The 24,816-nt window shown below is 39.5% G+C and overlaps 1 protein-coding gene across 1 annotated transcript in view; it reads right to left on the bottom strand.

Annotated features, from left to right (window-relative positions):
• Positions 1-2,089: 2,089 nt before the first annotated feature.
• Positions 2,090-24,816, bottom strand: part of CUNH17orf67 (chromosome unknown C17orf67 homolog) — a 28,533-nt gene continuing 5,806 nt past the window's right edge. The window contains exon 3 of the mRNA XM_020991416.2: positions 2,090-2,215. Coding sequence (XP_020847075.1) covers positions 2,099-2,215 — 117 coding nt within the window. The 3' untranslated portion in view covers positions 2,090-2,098. The remainder of the gene's footprint in view (positions 2,216-24,816) is intronic.

The following is a 24,816-nucleotide window of genomic DNA, read 5'->3' on the forward strand; positions in this document are numbered from 1 at the left end:
CTGGTGGTGAAAAGAGGTAACTGCAGGTTTAAACTTAACCAGCGTTCTATGAGGAAAATTACGCTTCCCATCCCATGTTTTCTAGGAATGCTTCAGGTGGAAAGTAGGATCTACAGACATTGTAAAAACATCAGATAGCTTACCATCTCAGGGAAGGGGAAGAGGAGGGAGGGAGGGAGAGAATTTGGAACTCAAAACCTTTTTTTTTTTACAAAATGTTAAAAATTGTTTTAACATGTAATAGGGAAGAAAATAAGATACTATTTTTAAAAGGGCTCATTAAAATCTAGATTCTTTAAAAATGAATGATCAGCAAGTCATCCTTGTGCCTACTAAAATATGGCTCCTGCTGTGGACCGATGTTGGATAACTCTCCCACTCACCATCTACTTTTAGGATAAAAGCACCCCTTCCTAGCCACCACTCCCTTTTGTGTGCTAGCTCCCCCACCCCCATCAGAATGTAAGCTACTTGTCTTTAATTTTGGTGTTTGTATTCCCAGAAGAGTGCATGGCACATAGTAAGCATTCAATAAATGCTTTTTATTCATTCATTCCTCCATAGATCTGCTTTAGTCCTAGCACAAAATTAAAAGGTTAGCCCCCTGAGTGCGGGAGCTTTTTCAAAGTCACCCCAGGCAAATGCTTGCCTAGGCTATTTTTAGAGCCTCCTAGAAAGAGGATTCTACAATCAGGCAAAAATCAATGCTGTGGACTAAAGCATTATTTTTAAATGTTGAACTATGGTCTACAATCAACAAAATATTATTCAATGCAGGAAACATTTGAGTGGTTGCTGTGTACAAAGTACTGTACCAAATGCTGACACTCTGAAGACAGAAATAGTCCTGATCTTCGAGAAGCGTATATGCTAATGAAGGACACACCATGTACCTAGATAGAGTAATGTAAGATAACCCACTTGGGAGGAACAAAGCCCTAGAGATCAGGGAATTCAGGAAAGCTTTCTGGAGAAGGTGACGCAGGAACACAATGGCTTTCTCTAAGTCCCAGCTAAAATCCCCCCTTCCACAGGAAGCCTTTGCCAACCCCTCTTAATTCTAGTGCCTTCCCTCTCTTATTTATTTCCTATTTATTCTGTATATATATATATATATATATATATATATATATATATATATATATATATATATATATATATATATTTGTTTGTTGTCTCCGCCACTTAAATTGTGATATCCTTGAGGTCAAGGACTGTCTTTTGCCTCTTTTTGTATCCGCAGTGCTTAGCACAGTGCCTGGCACACAGTAGGCACTTAATCAATGTTTATTGACTGACAATGGCTCAATGGAGAAAGCCCTAGCCAATGGAGTTTGAGAACTTGGATTCTGACACCTACCATCTACATGACCGTGGACAAGTCACTTAACTTCCTGGGCCTCAGTTTCTTCATCTCTAAAATGAAGAATTTAGACTCGATTACCTCTGAGGTCCCTTCCAATGTTGGATCTATAATCCAATGATCTTTAGAAAAAGGTAAAGTCCCTGAAAGGTTGAGTCGAGGCAGGTGTACATTCCAGGCATGGCAGATAAATAGGCTGTGCAAAGACCCAGGAAACTAGTGCATAGTATAGTTTGACTGGAAGGTGGAATGTGTAAAAGGGACTAATGAGAAGTGACTGGGAAAAAAGTAGGAAGCCAAGGGCTTCACGGAGGGCTTCAGAAGCAAGGCTAAAGCATCTGTATTTTCTCCTAGAGGCGATGGGGAGTCACCGAAGATTTCTGAGCAAGGATTCAGAACTGGTCAGAGCTACTTTATATTTTGGCAGCTATGTGAAGAAAGAATTAAAAAGGAAAGAATTTGGGGGACAGGAAAACAATTAGGGCATAACACAAAAGATGCACATTTTTTCTTTACCATCTGAGGTAACATGCAAGATTCTGCACATGTTTCCCTACTCCACAGAATCACAAAACAGATGCAAAACATACCAGTTGCTGACTCACTTTCCCCAGGTACTGATGCTCCCCTATCTTACAGCATAAAGAAAGAAACGGTATTAAGTAAGAAGACGAGAGAGGAAAATTCACAGATGACCCTATTTTACATTGAGCGTACCTGAGAATCCCAGACATATTAGACAGGATGTACCAGATTCCTATCACAGTGTGGCTTGCAATGTGGATTCAGCCAATGCTCAAGAAATTGCTCCTCTGCTCTCTGCTCCAGCTGAAGAAGGTAAAGCATGTATTCCTATTGGAAATAAAGCATCACATTGTGGGTGGAGAAAGAGGATATGTTTAGGCTCATCTGACCACTCAATCAACTGGCAAACACTTTGTAAGCACCTACTAGGTGCCAGGCAGGCACTGTTCTAGGCAATGGCTTTACAAAGAAAAAAAAAATGAAATAGCCTTGAAGGAAATTAAATTCTATCAGGGAAGATATACGCATACACATATGGCTATATACAAAATATATATGAAATAAGTATGAGGTAGTTTTGGTGGGGAGACTCTAGTCCTTGGGAAGGATGAAGAAAGGTCTCATGGAGAAGGCCATGCTTGAGCTGAGCTTTGAAGGGAATGAGATTCTAAGAGGCTGAGATGGGGAAGGAGCGTATTTCCATCACGGAGGATAGCCAACTCCAAGCCATGGGACAAGAGATGGAGTACTGTGTGTGAGGAACACCAAGCACAGTCTGTGAGACCATAAAGTGCATGAAAGACAGTAACACACGATGAGGCTTTCGAGATAGGTTGGAGCCAGATTACAAATAGCTTCAATGCCAATCAGATGAATGTATATTTTTATCTTAGGAATTACAGGGACATTTGGAGTTTACTGAGTTGGATAGTAACAAGCTCACATCTGTGTTTTAGGAAAATCATTTTGGAGGTTTTGTGGCAGAAAAGGAGAAAGAATTGAGGCAGAGAGACCAATTAAGAGGTTATTACAATAGGTCAAGTGAAAGGGTTGTAGCTATATAGACGTAAATGATTTTTAAATCTGTATAGGCCGATGAGATCACCAAGGGAGGGGGCAAAGAGAGAAGAGGGCCCAAGATGGAGTTTTAGGGCACAAAAAAAGATAGGGGGTGGGATATGAATGATGAGCCAACAAAGGAATCTGAGGAAGAATGTCAGATAAGTAAGAGGAGAAGAAGTAGAATTGTAAGGGATGTAGCCAACTTCAGAGCAAGTGTAAAGAAATCTTAAGAATGAAACAAGACCATGAAGGCTCAAATAGTGCTATAGGATAAGTGGCTGAAGACCCATTTGAGATGCGATTTCTTTTCAGTGATTTAACAAGGACATAATTTTACTAGTGTAGGGATTGTGTCCATGGTGAGCAGTTAACTAACTACTTCTTTCCATAGTAGTCTTTAACATAAATGGATGTCTTGTAGTTACCACGAACTCAATATATCCAAAACAGAATTAATTGCCTTTCCTTCCATCCATGTCACCCCCCTTCCTAGTTGCTCTATTTCTGTTGAGGGATCACTGTCCTTCCAATCACCCAGATTCACAAACTCAAACTTATTCTAAACTCCCCACTCTCTCACCTGGCATATTCTATTAGTTAAGTCTTGTGAATTTTACTTCCATCATATCTCTCACATTTGTCCCCTTATCTCCAATCACAGGACCACTACCCTAGTTTAGACCCTCATTCAATTCTCATCTGGACTACTGCATAGCCTCCTAATTGGGTTCCCTGCCTCAAGTCTCTCCAACCCATCCTCAATTTGTGTTTCTAAATCCCTGGTCTGATCAAGTCACTCCCCTATTCAGCAAACCCAAGGGGCTCACTTTAACCTCTACGATGAAAAAAATTTCTTCTGTTTGTTATTTAAAGCCCTTCACAGAGTTACATGAACTGATGATGCAAAGTGAAGTGAGCAGAACCAGGAGAACACTGTATGCAGTAATAGCAACATTGTGCAATGATCAGCTATGATTGACTTAGCTCTTCTCAGCAATACAATAATCCAAGACAATTCCAAAAGATTCATGATAGAAAATATTACCCACACCCAGAAAAAGAACTGATGGAAACAATGCAAATCAAGGCATACTATTTTCACTTTATTTTTTCATGGATTTTTTTTTCATTTTGTTCTGTTTCCTCTTTCACAGCATGACATATGGAAATGTGTTTTACGTGATTGCACATATATCAAATTGTTTACTGTCTTAGGGAGGGAGAGATAAGGAGAAAATTTGGAATTCAAAATTATATTTAAAAAATAAATGTTAAAAATTGTCTTTACATGTAATTGGAAAAAATAAAATACTATTTAAAACAAAACAAAAGCCCTTTACAACCTAGCTCCAAGCTACATTTCCAGCCTCATTCTACATCCTTCTCTTTCATACATTCTTTGGTCTGGCCAAAGTGACCTTGCTGTTCCTCACAAATGACCCTCCATCTATTTTGTCCCCAATGCCTAGTATGTACCCCCTTCTCACTTTCTCTATCTTGGAATACCCAGTTTCCTTCAAAGCTCATCTCAAATCCTACTTCCCACTTCCTAATCTCCCCAGCTAAAATGAACGTGCTCCAAAATCACCTTTCATTGTTGTATATACTAAGATGTACATATGTTGTCTCAAATACATTGAATAGAATAGAAGTTCCTTGAGGACAGGGACAGTTTCATTTTGTCTTTGTATTCCCAGCACCTAACACAGTGCCTGGCATATGGTAGCCTTTTAATAATTGCAGTGGCCAACTTCCTTTAGTCTGGGGAGAAGGGCAGGGTGGAGGGAGTGAGGCATTAATGAATTAAGCCATTAACAAAGCCAGAGAAATCATAGTATCAGAATGGACTTTAGACATTTTCAAATTCAACATCTCACCAAGGGCAAAAATCCCTTCAATGAAACTCCTGACCATTGCTCAACCATCCTCTACCTAGGTTGCAAGTAAAGAACTCATTCATCGTAAGATAAACCATGCCATTGTTGGATTGCTCTGTTACTGTTTTTCTCCTTACATTGATGCTTAAATCTGTGAAGCTATTAACTTCCACTTATTGTCTATATAACACACAGAGCAAATCCAGTCCCACAGGTCTTTGAATATTTGAAGACAGTTTCCCAATCTACCACTAACACTACTGCAGCCCCAAACCTTCTTTTCTCCAGTCTGTTTCCTGAGTTCCTTCACTGGTTCTTCCATAGCATTGGATTTAAAAGTTGACAAGACCTCGGAAATCTCACAATTCTACCAATGAGTGAAATGAAGCCCAGGTGAGTGACATGACTTGCCCAAAGTCACCTGGTGGTTGTTGTTGTTCATCCTTCATTTTCAAAGAGGACCAGTGACATCACAGGTGATGTCTTGACTCCTGCATGAATGGGATTTAAGTGAGGCAGAGTTACCCAAAGTCGTCAGCCTCACTCTCTTCCAGAGCCATCAAAGTCCAGTGGCAGGACAAAAGTCAGGATGACTGGTGATGGCCTGCAATGCAAATGGATGACCTTGGCATCTTTGATATCAGAACAAGTTCTAAGCATTCCACAGCACCTTCTTCAGCCTCCTTCATGGCCATTGGAACAAATTGTTCTCATCTGCCCATTCCAACAAAGGAAGTCTTCACATTCTTGGTGTACACATCCCCTATGGGGTTTGAGGTCTGCCAATAACCCTCAACTTGGTTTAACCATTTGCTGAGATGGGTTCCCATGGTGTGGCCACTGCACATGCTACAGCTTCTTAAAGCCGCAGGTGAGAGTTGGTTGAGAGGTAGACACCAAAAGTGGATAAGCAGCCCTAAAAACTGTTTGGCAAGCCCTCACACCGGCTGTACTAGTCCTCTCTGAGCACCCATACACACCACGCTGATAGTAAGGAGCAGAGCAGAATTCAAAATAGCTCTTCTGACTGCAAATCCATCATTGTTTTCATTGCTCCATTTTTTTCTCCATTTGTGGCAACATACAGACCTCTCACTATCATGATCACCCTCCTATGAACACAAATTATATCCATGCCTCTCTTATCCTTGAAAAAAACTGTCATTAGATTCTACCATCCCTGATAGTTACATTTTACAATTGTCCCTTTCTCAACTAAACTCCCTGAAAAAGCCATCTAAACTAAGTGATCTTATTTCCTCTCCTCTCACTTTCTTTTCTTTTCTGGCTTCCAACTTCATTATTCAACTAAAACTCTCTCTCCAGAGTTACCAATGATCTCTTAGTTGTCAAATCTAACAGCTATTTCTCAATCCTCATCTTTCTCTACCACTTTGTAGCATTTGACACAGTTGATAGACTTCTCCCCTGGATTCTGTTCTCTGAGTTTTCATGGCACTGCTCCTTCTTGGTTTTCCTTCTCCCCATCTGACCATTCCTTCTCAATTTCCTTTGCTTCATCCATGTCTCATCTATTAACTGTAGGGGTCCCCCAAAGCTCTGCTGTAGGTTCTTTTCCGTATTTTTTTCCTCCACATTCTCTCATTTGATATCATTAGCTTCCAAGGGTTCAACCATGATGGCCATGCTAATGCTTCTATACACCCAGCCCTCATCTCACTCCAGAGTTCAGTCTTGCATAACCAATTGCCTAATAGACATCTCAGGGATATCTCAAACTCAGCATGTCCAAAACTGAGCACATCATTCCTCCTTGCCCTAAAACCCACCCTTCTTCTATATTTCTTTATTACCGTCAAGGGCACCACTATCTTCCTAGTCATCTAGGTTCACAATTTCAGTGTCATCATTGATTCCTCATGTTAACTCATCCTTTATATTTAATCAATCGACAAATCTTACCATTTCTATTTCCATAACATCTCTTGCTTATGTCCTCATTTCTCCACTCACACAGCTCACACCCTAATTCATGCTCTTATCACCTCTTGCCTAAACTATTGCAACAGCCTTCTCACTGGTCTCCCTGACTCAAGTCTCTCCCCACTTCAGTCTGTCCTGCACATAGCTGCCAAAGTTATGTCCTTAAAGTGAAGGTCTAATCATGTCACTCCAATTCAGTAAGCTTTAATGACTTCCTATTACCTCTAGGATCAAATATTAAATTCTCCAATTGACATTTAAAGCTCTTCATAACATGACCCCTTCCTATAGTTCCAACATTCTTAGTCATTACTCCCCTCCATGCACCATATTGGTCTACTCACTGCTTCTCCCACATGACACTCCATCTCTAATCACCATGCCTTTGCTCTGGCTGACTCTCATGCCAGGAATAATCTTTGTCCTTACCTATTCTTCTTAGAATTCCTGAATTCTTTAAAAACATCACATTATAATTTGATATAATATATTTATCCATTACATTTATATATTTATTTATTTATATAATGTATACAGTTATATACTTTATATAATTTATATACTCTAATATAATATAATTCTTTTTTAAGTGGCTCAAATGCCACTTTCTTCAGGAAGCCTTTGGCTTTCCCCCAGCTGTTAGTGCCTCCCCCTCTAAGATTCTCTTCCAACTATTTTGCATATGTGTATGTGCCTAGATGTAACATACTGCATCATCTATTCCTTAAGAGAAGAAACTCTTTTTTTCTTTTTCTTTGTATCCTCAATGCTTAGCAGTGCCTGGTACACACATAGTTAAGTACTTAATAAAATATTTATTGATTGACTAACTGATAGATTGTGAATGAAAGAGATGCCTCCTTCAGGCTACTATGAGACAAGAAAGAAAAGATTTGCTCTTTCTATCCAACTTTGACTTGTCCACTTTAGTGATGACATTCAAAGCTAGACTGAGTTTTTTTCCTATTAAGCAGCCCTGGAATAAATCACCAAGACAGCCTAAGACATTTTGCTAATTAACATTTAGATGTGAATAGTCCCTTATATTACATCTGTTCCTCACCCATCTGCTTCTAAGGAAGCATGTCTGCTCAGCACTCCTCAGCAAAATGATTATAATCACCAGGGTAAGCATAGGACCTGATTAAATAGGATCAGGTTAGTGGATAGCAGCACCACCTACTGGTTAAGGGTAGAAGTTTAAGAGAAACTGAAAGAAGGAAGCCTGAGCATAACAAAGTATCTACCAGTAGTTACTGGTTATCTCATGATAATCAAATAATAAGAACTATAATAGTAAGAATAGGTTTGGAATCTATTTTTTTAATTCCCTTAATAGAAAAAGCTCTAGACTAAAAGTCAGAAGACCAGGATTCTAGTCCTGGTTCTGCCACTAACAAGCATGTGATCTTGGGGAACATAATACAACAAATATTTTTAGGGGACTTTAGGTACAGAGTACCACAGGTGCTGGGGGAGATACAAAGTTTAGATAAGATATGGTCTCTGTCCTCAAAGGCTGATCACTTTCCCCTTTCTGGACCTCAGTTTCCTCATCTTTAAAAGCCAAGTATGTAACTATAAGATCAGTAGGGTCTCTTCTGTTTCCATGATTATTATTGTAAATGGTTTTTTGTATCCATTGGCTTTTCTTCCTTGCTCCACAACTTGACACCAAATCTACATCCTTTTACAAGCATACCTATAAGAAGAAAAACATACTGATGTTATTCCCATTATTACTTGAGTATCTCTTGGTGAGAAGGAAGAACAATGCTGGGGGGAGAAGGGAGGGATGTGTCATTGTAGGTAGGTTAAGTTTGATACCTCTCTGCAAGGCTTCCATCCTGTCTTCCTGCTTCTATCCATTATTATTCTTCTGGGTAAGGATGATTGGCTGAAGTAGGTCTCTGCTCAAAGCCTTTACATACTTTCAGTAAACAGCCAAGGGGGTCATTGTTCAGACGCACAAGGAGCTCCCTCTTCCCCACTGGAAGTTTGGAGCTGACTGAAAAGACTCTGCCTACTGGTGGCCTAGAGACCAGGACATCTGTAGCATTCTGATTAGATCAATTAAAACAACAATGATAACCAAAACAAATTAAAACTGCATGGCTCCAACCAAAAAGCAAGGCAGTCAGTCAAGTTGGACATTTCACAATTCACCCTTTTGAAATTTCATGTCATGCTCTCTTTCTTTTAAAATAAAGCACACTCAGTGTTGAATTCACACTTCCTAAAGGTCTTTCCAAAATGTTTAGTAATCTCAAACCAGACCCTTCATTAAAAGACTCATCAATACCAAGGGATACTTTGCATAATAATTAATATCTCACATTTCTATACTGTTTCAGCATGGTGTAGTGAAAAGAACATTGCATTTGGAGTCAAGGGACCTGGGTTCAAGCCCCAGCCCTTCCACCTGACTACTTGTGAGACTTTGGGGAGGGAAATTTGTTTCTCTGGGCCTCAATTTCCTTATCTGAAAAATGAGGGTTTTGGATTAGACAATCTCCAAAGCTACTTAAGGTTAACAAAACATTTTCCTCCCAACAAACATATGGAGTAGATTGTGCAAATACTATAGCCCTATTTTACAATTCAGGTAACTGAGATTTAAAGAGGTGAAATGGCTTGTCCAAGGTCACACAGTTTATGAGAATGGGAATAAGGACATGAACCAGTGTCTCTTGACTTCAAATATTTCTATCACACCATGTTGCATAAATACTTCTGTCTGTTGTATAAAAGTTAGTATTATATAAGGTTTTTAAGAATTTCATCAATGATATCTCTCCTTATGAGAATGGTCAACCTTCCTACAGCTCTAACTTTTTTTTCCTATTTCTTGCATTCATGTGTATAGACTTTCACTCACCCCATAATATGAGAATGTAAGCTTTTTGAGGGCAGGAATGGTTTTCATCTTTTTTTTTAAACATCCCCACATCTTAGCACAATTCCTGGAATATAGTAACTGCTTGATAAATGCTTTTGATTAACCAACTGATTAATATAACATATCTCATCAGTGAGATTCTGTCTAAAGTTTTTGTAAGTTATTATTACCAAAACAGAGTAACTACCAACCTATTTGCATTCTTTCTCATCTCTATAAAATCTTTGAGAATATTCTGTGCACACATTGAGGGTATCCCAGATGAAAATATGAAAAGGAAATAGAGAGGCTTTTGCAGATATTTTCTATTGAATCTCCATAATTATACAATTTTCTGGATTAGATAATACAAAATCTTGCTCTGTATATTGCTCCTTGATTATTGCCCCAAAATTTTAAGCAAATTTTGACCCCATCAAAGAAAAAGTATACAAGGGCAGCTGGGTGGTACAGTGGATAGAGATCTGGGTCTCCAATTACGAAGGCCAGAGTTTAAATGCAGCCTCAGATACCTACTAGCTGTGCAACCCTAGGCAAGTCATTTAACCTTAATTTCCTCTTATATAAACTGAGGACAATTAGTAGCACGTACCTCCCAGGGTTGTGGCAAGAACAAAATGAAATAATATTTGTAAAGAGATTTTTGAATGTTAAAGTGTTATATAAATGCTATCTATCTGTCTATTATTATTATTACTTTAAAGGCTATATTTCAACAAGTTGTCTTTTTTGCACATATTAAATTCTTGCATTGGGAAATCAAATCAGTTTATGACAGTCAATATTTATGCCATACATCCTGTTAAACAGTTAAACATTCCATTTGGCCAATGGAGGAAGTTAAGTTAAATATTAATACAATTAAATATTAATACAGTTAAATGTTCAATTTGGCCAATGGAGGAAACCCACCCGGGCATTTTACTCTTTTACTTAATTAAGCAAAGCATTGGAAGGTCAGTCAGTTGACTGGCAGGCATTGTACTAATAAGGATCTTCAAGAAACATGTTATGAACTATGTCAACAAATGGGTAAAATAGGGAGAAAGCGAGAAGGAACAATCCCCAGAATCCACTTCTAGTAAACAAAGCCTAATCATGAAGACAATTGAGCAAGTGGGACAGGTAGCTATTTTCCCCTACAGCATACTGAAAAGAGGAGAGTTTGGAACAGAGGAAGGTCGTGGTCCAGTTGCTAGGGAAGCTTTGCCCACTCAAGATAAGGAAGGTTTGGCAGGGAGTAAGTTCTCCAGGTACGTGCAGTCAGAGAAACAATAAATACTAGTTCAGATGACTTTGTCCACCAGCACCATGAAGGGGTTATAGAAGAAAAAGACCAGTGAGACATTTTAGCAGAATGTAAACAAATATGATCATAAATCATAAATGGCTTTAGAGGCCACTGAGTGTAACCCATTCATTTTATAGATGATGAAGCTGAGGCCCAGGGAGGTAAGCATCAGGGAACGGAATTAAACTCAGGTCCTCTGACTCTGCCTCCCTAATTCTGTATTCTAATGCATATGGTTCCTAACCAAAACCATCCAAAAATATGGTATACAAGGTTATGGAGAGCAGACAGAAAAAGCACCATGGTACATTTGCTTTGTATCATTTGTCTATTTGTCAAAATCTAGTAAAACATTCTTTTAAGCAAAAAAAAACAAAAACTGACAGTTTTGCTTCCTCTGTACTCTGGGCCAGGCTATTTTAACCAAAAAAAAAAAATTCAGAAATATTTACGCTGAAGTCAGATGAACAAAATAGAAAGCAGGGACAGGGCTCCTTATATACATGCAAGTATTTTCTATCAGAGAAGGTCTCCTTAGAGTCAGGAATTGCTCTTGCATCACTCAGGAGGAATAAAAGGGAAAATTACATCTTAATTAAGGCCATAGATACATATGTGTATGTGTGTGTACATCAACAGATGAGGCCAATATTATTTTAGAGAAAACAAAGAGGGTATCTCTATTTGCAAACAAGAATCAGATTTATTCTGACTGATGAGAGGCAATTCTTGGACTTGCAAATACTGTAGTAATTCCGCATCTGTGTGGCATTCGCAACCCTTTTTTGCTGGGAAATTTCTCTTCAAGTCATTGTCTTGTAGGGGAGAAAATGAGATTTTAATAAGTAGAAGAAAAAAATTAGGAATACTTTCTCACTCATTCAAATGTTTCAATGGTCAGGTTAGTTGGAAAAAACCAGATATGGGGATACATATCAGTTGCAAAAAAACAAAAGTGCTTCTCACTACTGCCTTTAAGAGGAGACCAAAAGGCAGAAGGGCTGCAGCTGCTTTTGACACCTTTCCAAGGGGAAAGTTATTTCATTAATTATTCCGGAATGTAAAGGTCACAAGGTAACATCATGGTCTCACCACCCCATCTCCAATTTAGGAAAGTGTGGTACTAGATAATGATGTGGTGAGAATGAGAAAAGTAAGGGTTATATGGAGAGGAACTGTGATTTCGATGGTGTGGGGAACCCTAATGAGAAAATTTCCTCCATCAGCACAGGTCAGTACCTTGTCTGCAAGTTACAGTCTTAGAGAGTTAACTGGGACTCTGAGAGGTGAAGGGACTTGTCCAAGGCAACAAAGTCAGTGTGTGTCAGGATTACAATGCGAGCCCAAGACTGCTGACTCAGGTCAGCTCTCGATCAAATATACCATGTTGCACTTGGCAGCGAAACCACAGGTTCGATCTCACTTGAAGAGAAAATGGAAAGATCTATAACTGGTGGCCAGGGAGAAAAAGATAATCAGAGAAAGGTGAAAGGAAGTTTTCTTTGTTTTTATCTCTCCAAAGCATCCCCCGTCTTGTCTCTCTAGCCTTATATGCACATTTCCTCAGGCAAGTGGTGTTCTAAATGTTGAGCCAAATAAGAAAAATAAATTAACAATTTATATAGGATATTTCCAATTGTGGAATAGAGATTAACAATATTGAAAATCACATGTACTTGAGATGAATTAGCAACAACTATAGGGATTTTTAAAAAGACGACCGTTACAGTGAAAGGAATAAGCATTTACATAATATCTACCAAGTGTCAGGCTAAGTATTTTTCACAAATATTACCTCATTTGAACCTCCTAACAACCCTGCAATGTAGGTGTTATTATTATTGAGGAAACTGAGGCAAAGAGAAGCTAAGTGGCTTACCCAGGGTTCCATAGTAAGTGTCTGAGGCTGGATTTGAATTCAGGTCTTCTTGATTTCAGAGCCATCACCCTATCTACTGAGCTACCTACCAATTGCCTCTTCATTACAGTGTGAATTGACTGTCATTTGGCTAATAATGGCCAGAAATGGGTCAGAAAAGGAAGTAGACTAGTCATCTAGCAAGATTAAGGGGCCACAGTTGTATAGCACCAATTTAAAACTGACTTAATGGTCAACTGATACAAAGACTTAGAGGCAGGTTTGCAAAGCACCATCATAGGACACAGACAAGATCACACAAAACGAAAAGGAATGGGTTTGTTGCAATCTGCATGGTTAGACGGAGCAGCCACATTAATGAAACCATAGACTCCTTGAAGTATTCATGTCTCTCATACAATGTGGTTTACTAAATGCTGAATTGAATTGCATACCTAAATGCAAGAACGAAAAACTGATACACTATTTCACTCTCTCTGCTTTGCTTGCAAACACACAAATAAAGCAATCTTTTACCTTAGGCACAGAGGAATTCCTGAAAAAAGAGGAATAGCTATTCCAGACTCCAATTTATTTTTTCTTTGCCAAATGAGTAACTCTGGGTGACTCACTGTTATTCAATAAATGTAGAAGCAAAACTTAAAAATTAATGAAGGTCACCATGGGTGGCAAAGGATCAACACAGAGAACATAGGGTCATAGGATTTAAAACTGGAAAGTGCCTCAGAGATCATCTCATCCAAACCTTCATTTCATGGCAAAGGAACCTGAGACTTAGAGAAGCTGGGTTACAAGCCAAAGGTCGCGAGGGACAGAGCCGGGATTCAAACCCACATGTTTGGACTCCAAATGCATTTCACCAGAGTTGTCATCATTTTCCATTCCTCGTAGTGTCCAAATACTTTGGAGATAAAGGGAGAATAGGTGAGTAAGTATGTTTGCTTGTAGCAGAGCAGTCCCACTGTTCAGAGCCCTGGGCAAAACTCTCTGCCTTGATTTCTTCATCTTTTCTTTCAGAGCCCTGGGCAAAACTCTCTGCCTTGATTTCTTCATCTTTTCTTTCATTTTCATGCATCTTCTCTCATGTATCCTTTACACAGATATACAGTATGTGGCAGGCTGAAAAAGCCTGCCTGAAAAAGCCATTCAGGCCTATTTGACCAAGTGTTCTAATACCAGGGGTTCTTAACATGGGGCCCATGAATTTGTATTGTTTTAATATACATGTATGTATGTATGTGTGTGTATGTATATGCAGATATGTATATTTATATACATATTTACATATACATATATGTCTACGTACATGTGTATGTGTAAATATTTGGTAACAGTTTAGATCTAATTGATTTCATTTGTAATCCTATATATATTATACATTTAAAAACCATAATTCTGAGAAGGGGTACATGAGCTTCACCAGACTGCAAAAGGGATACGTGACAATGAGAAAAAAATCTCTGTAGTCAAGAGTCATATTTTCCCTATCCCTATTGAAAATCTTATCTCAGCTAGGATTTCTACTCTGAAAAGAGGCTGATCAGCTAATTATGTTCATGCGTTTATAACCAATTCCTACTTAATCAGTGACCTCCTCCCAGGTATACTTGCATCTCAATAGGAGATAATACCTTGACCCTGAAGAATAACTTTCTAAAAACTTTTGAAACATGGGAGACATGGACAAAGACCATTTAGTACATCCAATTCATTTAACAGATGAAGAGCCTGAGTCTGAGAGAGGTGAGTTAACTTGCCCAAGGTCACACAGCTAGCTACTGGAAGATCCAGGACTGGAACCTGGATCTCCTAATGCTCATTCAGTGCTCTTTCAATAATGATAATAATGATGATAATAACAATAATAAATAAAAATAGCATGGTGCTTTAAAATATGTAAAATGCTTTTACATATACTATCTTATTTGATCCTTACAACAACTCTGTAAGGTAGCTCCTAGTATTATTTCATTTTACAGATAAGGAAACTGAGGCACAGAAAGTGACTTACCCATAATAACACAGCTAGTAAGTACAGTAAGTGTCAGAAGTGGGATTTCAACTTAGGTCTTCCTGACTCCAAATTCACTGTGCAAATCTAGCATTCTATTTACTACTTTACACTGTCTTTGAGGCCAGAAACAATGAGTGAATAAAAACACTTCAAAGAATAGTCAGTACACAGTTGCCTTTCCTAAAAGCCAGTTGAAATCATTGGTGCAGAAAAAAACAAGCTCAAAGCCTGCAGGAGTTTCCATGGTATTTCATTATTTATTGAAAATGTTATGAAAATGAATCCCCCACAAGACTGAAAAATGATCATTGTTCAAAGATGAAGAGCCAAATGTCCAATCTGCTGGAAACCACAAATTCAGCAGCATCACCCAGCCTTAATGATTGACTCAAATGTTCCTGGACTGAAGAAGAAGGGGCAGATGGAAAATCAGTTTCAACTACTATAGGTTAATTGCTGAAGAAAAAATAATACTAAGGACCAGAGTCCCATCTCGGATGTCAAATGAAACTAATTGCAACAGGCCTTTCATTATAGCCTGTAAAAAGTACAATAATCAAATGACTGAATTTACAAGGAGCTAATTAAGGCAGAAAATAATAAGGATGATAACTCACATTTCTGTGATACTTTAAGGTTTGCAAAACACTTTCTCATTTCAACCCTATGGAGTAACTGGTAATACAAATATTTTAATCCCCATTTTATATATCAATTTATTAGGCACCAAAAATACAAACAGAAAAACAAAACAGTCCTTGCCCACAAAAAGCTTACATTCTTTTGGAAGGGAAACACCATGTATACAGATAATTTCTTATAAAATATGCACAAAATAAATATAATTATGTGGGAGTATAGGGGAATAATGACAGCTAAGATAAGCAAATAAGGCCACTTGTAGGAAATATCGCTTGAACTCAACTTTGAAAGGAGCTAGGGGTTCAAAGAGGGAAAGCATTTGAGGCATGTAGGAAAACCTCTATAAAGACACAGAGAGGGATATAGAATACCAGGTCCAGAAAACTGCAAGGAGGCTAATGAGGAAACAGGTTTAGAGAGACTCAGTGACTTCTTCAGGGACATATAGCCAATAAGGTACAAGATAAACTGGAAACTCAGCATCCAATCCAATTCTATAATCGCTTATTAAGTACTTATAATATACGAGTCACTATGCTAAGAACCAGAGATACAAAAAAAAACAAAAAAACAAAAACAAAAACAGTCCCTACTTTCAAGAAGCTTACATTTTAATTGGGGTAGGGACGGGGTGTTATGACATATAAGAAGATAGGTAGATATATAATTGTTTGAGGGAGAGCACAAGACCAGAATGCTTTCTGTCAAAAAGCAGTTAACATCACAGCAGGAACTTTTTTTTAGAATGGCTAAATCCTTCCATTGCAATCTTCACTAGGAGGTGGGAGGTCAGGAGGGAGAGCTGTTCCATCAACATTTGGAAGAAATTTTGCTCATTAAATAAACTAAAGTCAAGTTTATAGGGAGAATTGTTGTTTGGTGGTCAATGAACTGTTCCCCGAAAAGGAAAAAGTGAATATGCCCACCATCCAAAAAGGACCATAGATTTAATATCTTAAATTATGAAAATCCCAGTAGCCTTGACTCAGGCTTTAACATCACAAGGAACAAATGGATAATGGAGTCACTATGTCCAATGGACTGAGTGTGAAGGGATATTTTAGGATTATTTACAACAAAGCTGCCATGATTTATACACCACCATCAAGAACATTCCTTGAGGGCACATGGGCCAAATCGAAGAATATTTGCTTAGAAAAGAGGTAGTCCCAGAGCACTTGAGCACTTGAACATGTATTCACAAAGGAAATAATTTATACTCAGACGTCATCTTTCTAGAGATTTCCATTGGTTGTCCTGGCAGCAAAACCATTTTCCTCCTTAAATTGGGGCTTTAAGAGAAAACTTGAATTTGGACAATTTAGATGAGGCAATGGAAAAGACCTCTTAAAAACAACCCAATAGTCCCAAGGAAGGGTCGTTCCCTAAAAGAATTACTCTCAGTAGTAACTAACCTATGCTATGAGGAATGGGATTTCTGAACATAATGGTGACTAGCCAAAGATATTCAGTCACCTTAGGTCAGGAAAGAATAAACCAAGAAAAAGCAAACAGCAGAGCCATCTATTCATGGCCACATGGCAAGTGGCTGCCCCTCTCCCCAGCTAGAGGGCTCACTTCCTCCCTCATTTGAAAGTAGTTGGAGAGAGGGACAGAGACAGAGACAGAGACAGACAGACAGACAGACACAGAGAGAGACAGAGACAGAGAGACAGGGACAGAGACAGAGAGAGAGAAAAACAGAGAAAGAGAAAGACAGAAAGATAGAGAGACAGAGACAGAGACAGACAGACAGACAGACAGACAGACAGAGAAAGAGACAGAAAGACAGAGAGAAAGAGACAGACAGAGAGAGAGAGATTTTTCACCTTTTCTTGCCTTTTATATGCACACCCAGTCTGGCTCATCAGCCTTTTTAAAAGTTTTTCATCTCTGGCTAGCTGACAAGCTGTGCAAACTCTAAAGCATCAGGACCTTCTACTTCACCTTCTTAGAAGCAGGTTCACCAAGCCTCCATTTGGATAGGCAGCAGATAGAGAGCAATGAGCATCAGTAAGTCTCCATGCCCCCTCTTTACTTGTAGATGTGTCCTACTGTCATGTTTTCAAGCAGAAGAAAAAAGAAATGTCAATACTATAAAGCACCTGTGTATTAAAAATGGGTTGACTAGGTTTAAATATTCAAGAAACAGAAATTTAGCATTATGTATAAACTAATATTGATAGAACTCTATGTGCCAGGGATTGTGCTAAGCACTTCACAATTATTATCTCATTTGATCCTCTCAACAACCCTAGGAGGTAGATGCTATTATTATCCCCGTTTTACAAATGGGGAATCTAAAACAAGCAGAGATTGTCACTTGGCTAAGGTCACACAGTTAGCAAGTATCTGAGGCTGGATTTGAACTCAGGTCTTCCCACCTCCAAATCCAGCTTTTTGTGCTTTTATTGTTGCTGTTCATACTTTTCAGTCATGCCCCACTCTTCATGACCCCATTTGGGGTCTTCTTAGCAAAGACACTGGGCAGTTTGCCATTTCCTTCTCCAGCTCATTTTACAGATGAGGAAACTGAGGCAAACAGAGTTAAATGACTTGCCCAGGGTCACGTAGCTAGTAAGTGTCTGAGGCTGGATTTGAACTCAGGTCTTCCTGACTTGTCTGGCACTCTATCCACTGCACCACCTAGGTGCCTCAACATAAAGGGGATGGACCAGATGTGGCAGTTATGTGGAAGGTCCCTTCCAGCTCTAGAACTATAATCCTATGATCTCATAACTCCAAAATTAATTCTGTAGCTTGTGCCCATCCTCTAAAGCATGAAATCTTAAATAGATTTCATGAGGTCCATGAATTTGGATGGAAAGGAAATTACGTCTTTATTTTCTAATTGAAAGTATTTTCTTCAATACTAGAATGACTGGAATTCCAGAATACCTCAAAAGACCAATCAGACCTGATTGTTCTAGTGTTAAAAGATATTATTGTGAGAAAGGGATCCTTAGGATTCACCAGACTTCCAAATGCATCCATGACACATTAAAAAAAAAGATTAAGAACCTCCACCCTAGAGGATGCTAACATAGTAATCTAGGTCTTAAAAAGAAGCATCTCATCCTTCATTCAAAAGATAAGGACCAAAGTAATCATCAAAATGCTACTATACTTTTTGTGATATTCTTTCTTCTTTCTTGAACTTAACACAGTCCCTTCTTCCATCTCCACATCACTTCCCTCTTCAGTTATTCCCTCTTCTTCTCAGCATAGACCTTACTATTCCACTGTATCCAGGTGAAGCATCCGTGTCCTTGCCCACAAAACTTTCAGGTGGAGTATAACCAAAGATCATGCATAGAAATGCACTTGATGGAGGTAGCTTAGGGCAGGAGGATTCAAAAGTGGGGAGAAGAACTGAGCAAATGATGACCTGCTTCAAGAAAACTTGGTTCCTTCTCCCTCTCTAATTACTTTGGAAAGACAGTGATAGACAGGTAGTCCTGGGGAGGTGAATAGAGGATGTAAATTAAATACACACACACACACACACACATACACACACACACACACACACACCTGATAGCACTAACAACAGGGGGAAAAAAGGTACAACCATCTGGATACCCCTATCATTCTTTGGAATGGAATAAAATAAAATGGAAGCATATTTATTAAATACATTAAACCACTCAATGGTTACTATATGTCAGTCATGGTGCTACATGCTGGGAATACAAATATAAGCAAGTAAAACAGTGCTACCCTCAAGAAGCTTACATTCTAATAGAGGAAATTGATGTAAAGATGATTGATGGTGAGGGTGAAGTTTTTTGGTAATTTTCATTTGATTACCAAAGGTAGAGGTATGGCATGAAGATACAGTGTAATATGGTGGGTTTAAGTTCTTGTGCAGGGAGCTGGTGGCTACCATAAGGAAAATTCCAGACAATGATAATGAAGTGATGAAAAGCAAACCAAAGAATGGAGAGGTCATCAAAGGACATACAGACCTTTATGTCAGGAGGAAATCTTTGACACAAGAGTTACATATATGTTAAATGCCAAACGAGAGAAATAGACAGTCGGCGCTACAGGAATTTGGAGGAATGACCACCGAAGATTGGGGAAGCTGAGGAAGGTTTTACTAACAAGGACATAACTTGAGCTGGGTCCTGAAGAAAGGATCATATAAGTTGAGAAGAGAGTAAAAACCATTCTAGGCAGGAGTAACAGTGTGAGCAAAAGTAGAAAGGTGGGAATACATGCTATCCAGTGAGGGAACGATGATTAGTCTGGTTTAGTTGGAGGGAATGGCTCGTGTACAGGAATAATCAGAGCTAAGACATCCAGAGTAAAGAAACCAAGGCAGCTCACTTGTCGGGGCCGCAAGGAAGCTGTTCCAGGCAATAGTTATTAGTACTGCACCAGCCTTTCTCCCACACTTGTAGACAGCACACTAAAAACTAGGAGAAACATAATTCTTGGCTGGTGTTCATAAAGCTCGGCCCATTATACTACTGTTTCAGAAATGATTATCTTGGAAGAAGAGAGATCCAGTTAGCCATATTAGGCTTCTTTGTGGCAGGGCATACAGGAGGCTGAGTAGTATGTCCCTGTCTGTGACCCTAGGAAAGCCTTGTGCTATGCCGGGCTGCCAGGTCACCCAAGATCTTGAGCCCAGAGAAAACTGATGGGTTTGTAAGTATCATGAGGGCAGAATCCAGGCTGGCCAATCTGCCCAGCTGTTTTGGACTTTCTAGAGCTTACCCCCACATGGGTCTCTTCCCCCTCCCCGCAAGCTTTTGAGTTTTCTTGTATGTGGTATTGGCCCCTATTAAAATAAAAACTCCTTAAAAAAACCAAAATTTTTTTTAAAAAACAAACAAACAAACAAACAAAACAAACAAATAAATAAGAGCTCCCTGAGGGAAGGGAATGTCTTTTTTGCTTGATTATGTATCTCCATCCCTTAGCATAGTGCCTGGCACGTAGTAAACACTCACACGCTCCTTGCTTTGCCTGGTTACCTCGATTAGCCAATCAACCAACCAGGGAGAGGGCCTAGCTGCTATCAGGTCCTATTCTGTTTTTAAAAGCAGTAGGCAATGAAGAGAAAATGAAGGTGTTGGCTGTCTGAAGTGAGGAGGGAGAGGGAAGACTGAACAACATGGGGGGAAATAGTAAAAAGTTGGCATTGGAGATTCAGAAGTTTACTCCACAGACTTCATAACTTGGTTGAGAGACAGGGCTACTTGCTTTCAACTCAGTGGGAACAAATGAATGTTTCGTGACTGTCGTCATCAGATAGGAGGCAAAGGGAGGCAGATACTAAGAAGGCCCAGGACTGAGACCTGGGTCAGACTGGTGGGACAGAGAGGGTGGTAGAGTGGTACCAATAGAAAAGGTCACAACTGCAGGGTTAGTTAATGCATAAAGATGGTACTGTCAAGCCAAAGAGTGAAACTGAGATCAGAGGGAGAGAGGGTCGTGAGAATAAATTGGATGGAACAGACCCAATGCAGGGGTAAGAGTAGGGAAGTCAAGTAGCTGCTCAGGCTCTGGACTGAGCAGGATGGCAAAGGCAGAAGCATAGTCTGCGTCAGTGTGGTATGGTGGTTAGAGCAGTGGGCTTGAAGCAAAGAAGACCTAACTTCAAACCCTGCCTTAGATACTTTCTGGCTGTGTGGCCCTGGGCAAGTCAATTTATTTCTCAATTTCTTCATCTGCAAAACAGGGAGCCTACTTCACACCGGTGTTGTAAGGATTAAATGAAATCACATACATAAAGCATTTTGTTAACCTTGAAACACCACGTAATTTATTATTGTTGTTATTGTTATCAAGTATCATTAATGCAAGGTTCAAAATGAGCATGAAAAATGGATTGAGAATGGAAGGAATAGGGGCAGCTAGGTGGCACAGTGGATAGGACAACAGCCCTGAAGTCAGACCAAACACTTGACACTTACTAGCTGTGTAACCCTGGGCAAGTCACTTAACCCCAATGGCCTAAAAATAAAATAAATAAATAAATAAATAAGTTTTTAAAAAAGAGAGAACGGAAGGAAGAAAGCAGAAAAGCAATATCTTGGGGCCTGGTGCAGGGCACCCGGACTAACGAGGGTAGGATTTGTTGTCATTGCTGAGTCATTTCAGTCATGTTCAATTCTTCATGACTCTAGTAGGGGTTCTCTTGGCAAAGATACTGGAGTGGTTTGACATTTCCTTCTCCAGCTCATTTTATAGATCAGGAAATGGAGGCAGACAGGGTTAAGTGACTTGCCCAGGGTCACACAGCTAAGTGTCTGAGGCCACATTTGAATTCAGGAAGATGAGTCTTCCTAACTACAGGTCTGGCACTCTGTGCACTATGGCGCCACCTAGTGCCCCCCGTTTAGGATTACAGAATATTAGAACTAGAATTGGGCAATGGGGATCACCAAACAATCCCCTCCTTTTAGAAAAGAGGAACTAAGACCCAGAGAGAAGTGATTTGCAGAAGACATAGTGAGTTAGTAGCAGAAACCGAGACAAAACTCAGGCTACCTGACTCTTAAATCAGTATTTTCCTCACTATTCCACAATCCTCTCTTAGTGTATGAAACCGGGCAGGTGGACCCCGCTCCCTGGACCAAGGTTCTGTAGGGGTTTTTAGCTGCTGAATGCAGAACCAGCAGCTTCTCAGAAGTCCTTGAAATTCCAACAGCAGGGAAGGTATTTTGGTCATGGGCTGCAATGGTGTGTGTGCAGCTGACCTTTAAATGATTAGTGAAATTTTTTTCTTATCTTTTTTTAAACAAGGACTTCATTATAAAGGCTTTTATTCTTAGAGGAATTGTTTGCTTAGATATTTATGTTTAAAATAAAATTTAAAATAAATCCGTGAATTAAAAATAAAGTAAATTTTTGAAAAAGGCAATGAAGACTTGCATGAAGTCATGAAGAAATGAGCAGAATGAAGAGAATGTGGTATACAGTGACAGCAATATTGTTTAAGAACAACTTTGAGCAACTAAGTCATTTTGACTATTATAAATACACAAATTAAAAATAAAGGACCTACGAAGAAAACAAAATAAAATAAAATAACTGAATGATGACGCTGTGACAATTTATTATCATTACATTTAAAAGAGATCAGTAAAACTCCCCCTTTTCCCATATGTGATTGTGAGCAAGTCATTTCCCCCTCTCTCAAATCATCTGTAAAATGAGGGGGTTAGACCAGGTGATTTGAGCTCTATGTCTATAAGCCTATGAGCATGGGCCATCCCTAAGTCCATTCTAGCTCACAGGCAAGCATGGACCAGGTATACAGCCACAGCTGACTTAAGCATAATAACCATTGACCCTTTCCCTGAGGGGCATTTAATGAAAGTGCAGTAAGGAAAGTTAGCACTCAAACATTTCCCCCACAAACCTAAGGAACACTCTCCCATAGATGCATACAATCTCTGCGGGAACAGTGACACACAGGGAACACACATGAAGGAGCACCTGCATAGGGAACACATGAGTCCAGGACACACATGGGATGGGGGAACACACCTTTGCTGCTGAAGTTTCACTAATGTCTTGCTGCTGCTCTTACCCATCCTGCTCCCCTCCTGCCTCCAGGCAGCTCCTATCTGATGCTGATGCTGCTCAGTTGGGCACAGTAGCCAGGGTACCGATCTGTTACCTCCAGCTCAGCAAGGACAAACACATGGAGCATCACTTAACAGCCTGGGCAAGAGTAGGACATCACAGGGCCTTCAAGGTCACCGTGGTGACATCAGTAGAGAAAATCAACTGCTCTGCACCATTTAAAGCCAAAGTTGTCCTGGCCACCTTTTTTGCATGTATCCCTCTCCACTTATACATCCTATGTAAGGACTGATGTTGTACATATTTATGGAAGAATGTATATGCCCTAGGTGTTTAGGAAATTTTTTTCTACTTTTCTTACTATATCATTTCATTAAATTCCTTTGAAATAATGATGTCCTCCATCTAAGCACTAAAAGTGAACATATGGGGCAACTAGGTGGCACAGTGGATAGAGTACCAGCCCTGGATTCAGGAGGACCTGAGTTCATATCCGGCCTCAGGCACATAACACTTACTAGCTGTGTGACCCTGGGCAAGTCACTTAATCCCATTGCCTAGCCCCCCCCCCAAAAAAAAGTGAATATATGAGTGGAAGCTCAAGAGCTAGTCTGGGAGAATTCTGAAAAGTTGCTGGGGGGGTGCCCACCAAACAATACTATCATCTTGTAGCCTATCATCTGTTGGGTCCTTTTATTCCCTATTAGGCCAATTCCTTTTGTTGTTCAGTCATTTCAATCTGTTTGTAACCCCATTTGGGGTTTTCTTGGCAAAGATACTGAGTGGTTTGTCATTTCCTTTTCCAGCTCATTTTACAGATGAGGAAACTAAGGTCAACAGGGTTAAGTGACTTGCCTAGGATCACTCACACAGCCAGTAAGTGTCAGAGGCTAGATCTGAACTCAGGTCTTCCTGACTCCAGACCTAGTGTTCTATCCACTGTGCCACCTCACTGCCCTGGATCAATCCTATTTATCTACTATAAACATTTCTGATGAAAGAAATAATGGGAATCATAGATTGATAGGGGCAAAGAAAAAAGATCACTTAAGCTCATAGGTTCATAGGTTTAGAAGAGACCTTAGAAGTCATCTAATCCAACCCCTTCATTTTATAGATGAGAAAACTAAGTCCTAGAAAGTTGAAATGACTTGCCTAGAATCACACAGGGAGTAAATGGCAAAGTTTCATAGATATGTTTTAATGATTACTTATATATGCCATGTATATTTCAGTTCTACAGTACCAACAAAACCTCTGAGGGAAAAAAACACAAAATACATTGAGTTGAATCCTTTAATTTTGCAGATAAGGAACGTAGAGCTCATTTGCCCAAGGTCACACACTTAATTAGTAGCAGAGTAGGAGTTAATACATTAGCATAATTCTTTAAGAGGTTTTTAACCAAAATGACAGATTGCCCAGCTCCTCCACACTTACTCCAGGAAGAATTTAAAAACCATACCAGAGCAAACTGATCAGAAAATACTATGGGAAACTATAGAAAATTGTTTCCTCCTCAGAACTGCACAATAAGCCGACCAGAAACCCTCAGAAAGAGAAATAGGTGCTGACAACAAAGCCAGGACCAGCAAAGGCAAACAATCCAACCTCCTCCCAACGTGGAAAGTGATGTTCCACCGGTATGTGTAGCCTATGCAGCTCCAGGTCTGGAGGCAACAGAAGCAGTAGACTTGGAAGCAGGGGTGTGCCCGAGCCAGCTCTTACTGGCTCCTGACAGCCAATTGTCAGCAAATGCTACAAATCAGGCTTTG

The sequence above is a fragment of the Phascolarctos cinereus genome, unplaced genomic scaffold, assembly GCF_003287225.1.
Source record: "Phascolarctos cinereus isolate Bilbo 61053 unplaced genomic scaffold, phaCin_HiC Scaffold_5;HRSCAF=322, whole genome shotgun sequence".
NCBI lineage: Eukaryota > Metazoa > Chordata > Mammalia > Diprotodontia > Phascolarctidae > Phascolarctos > Phascolarctos cinereus.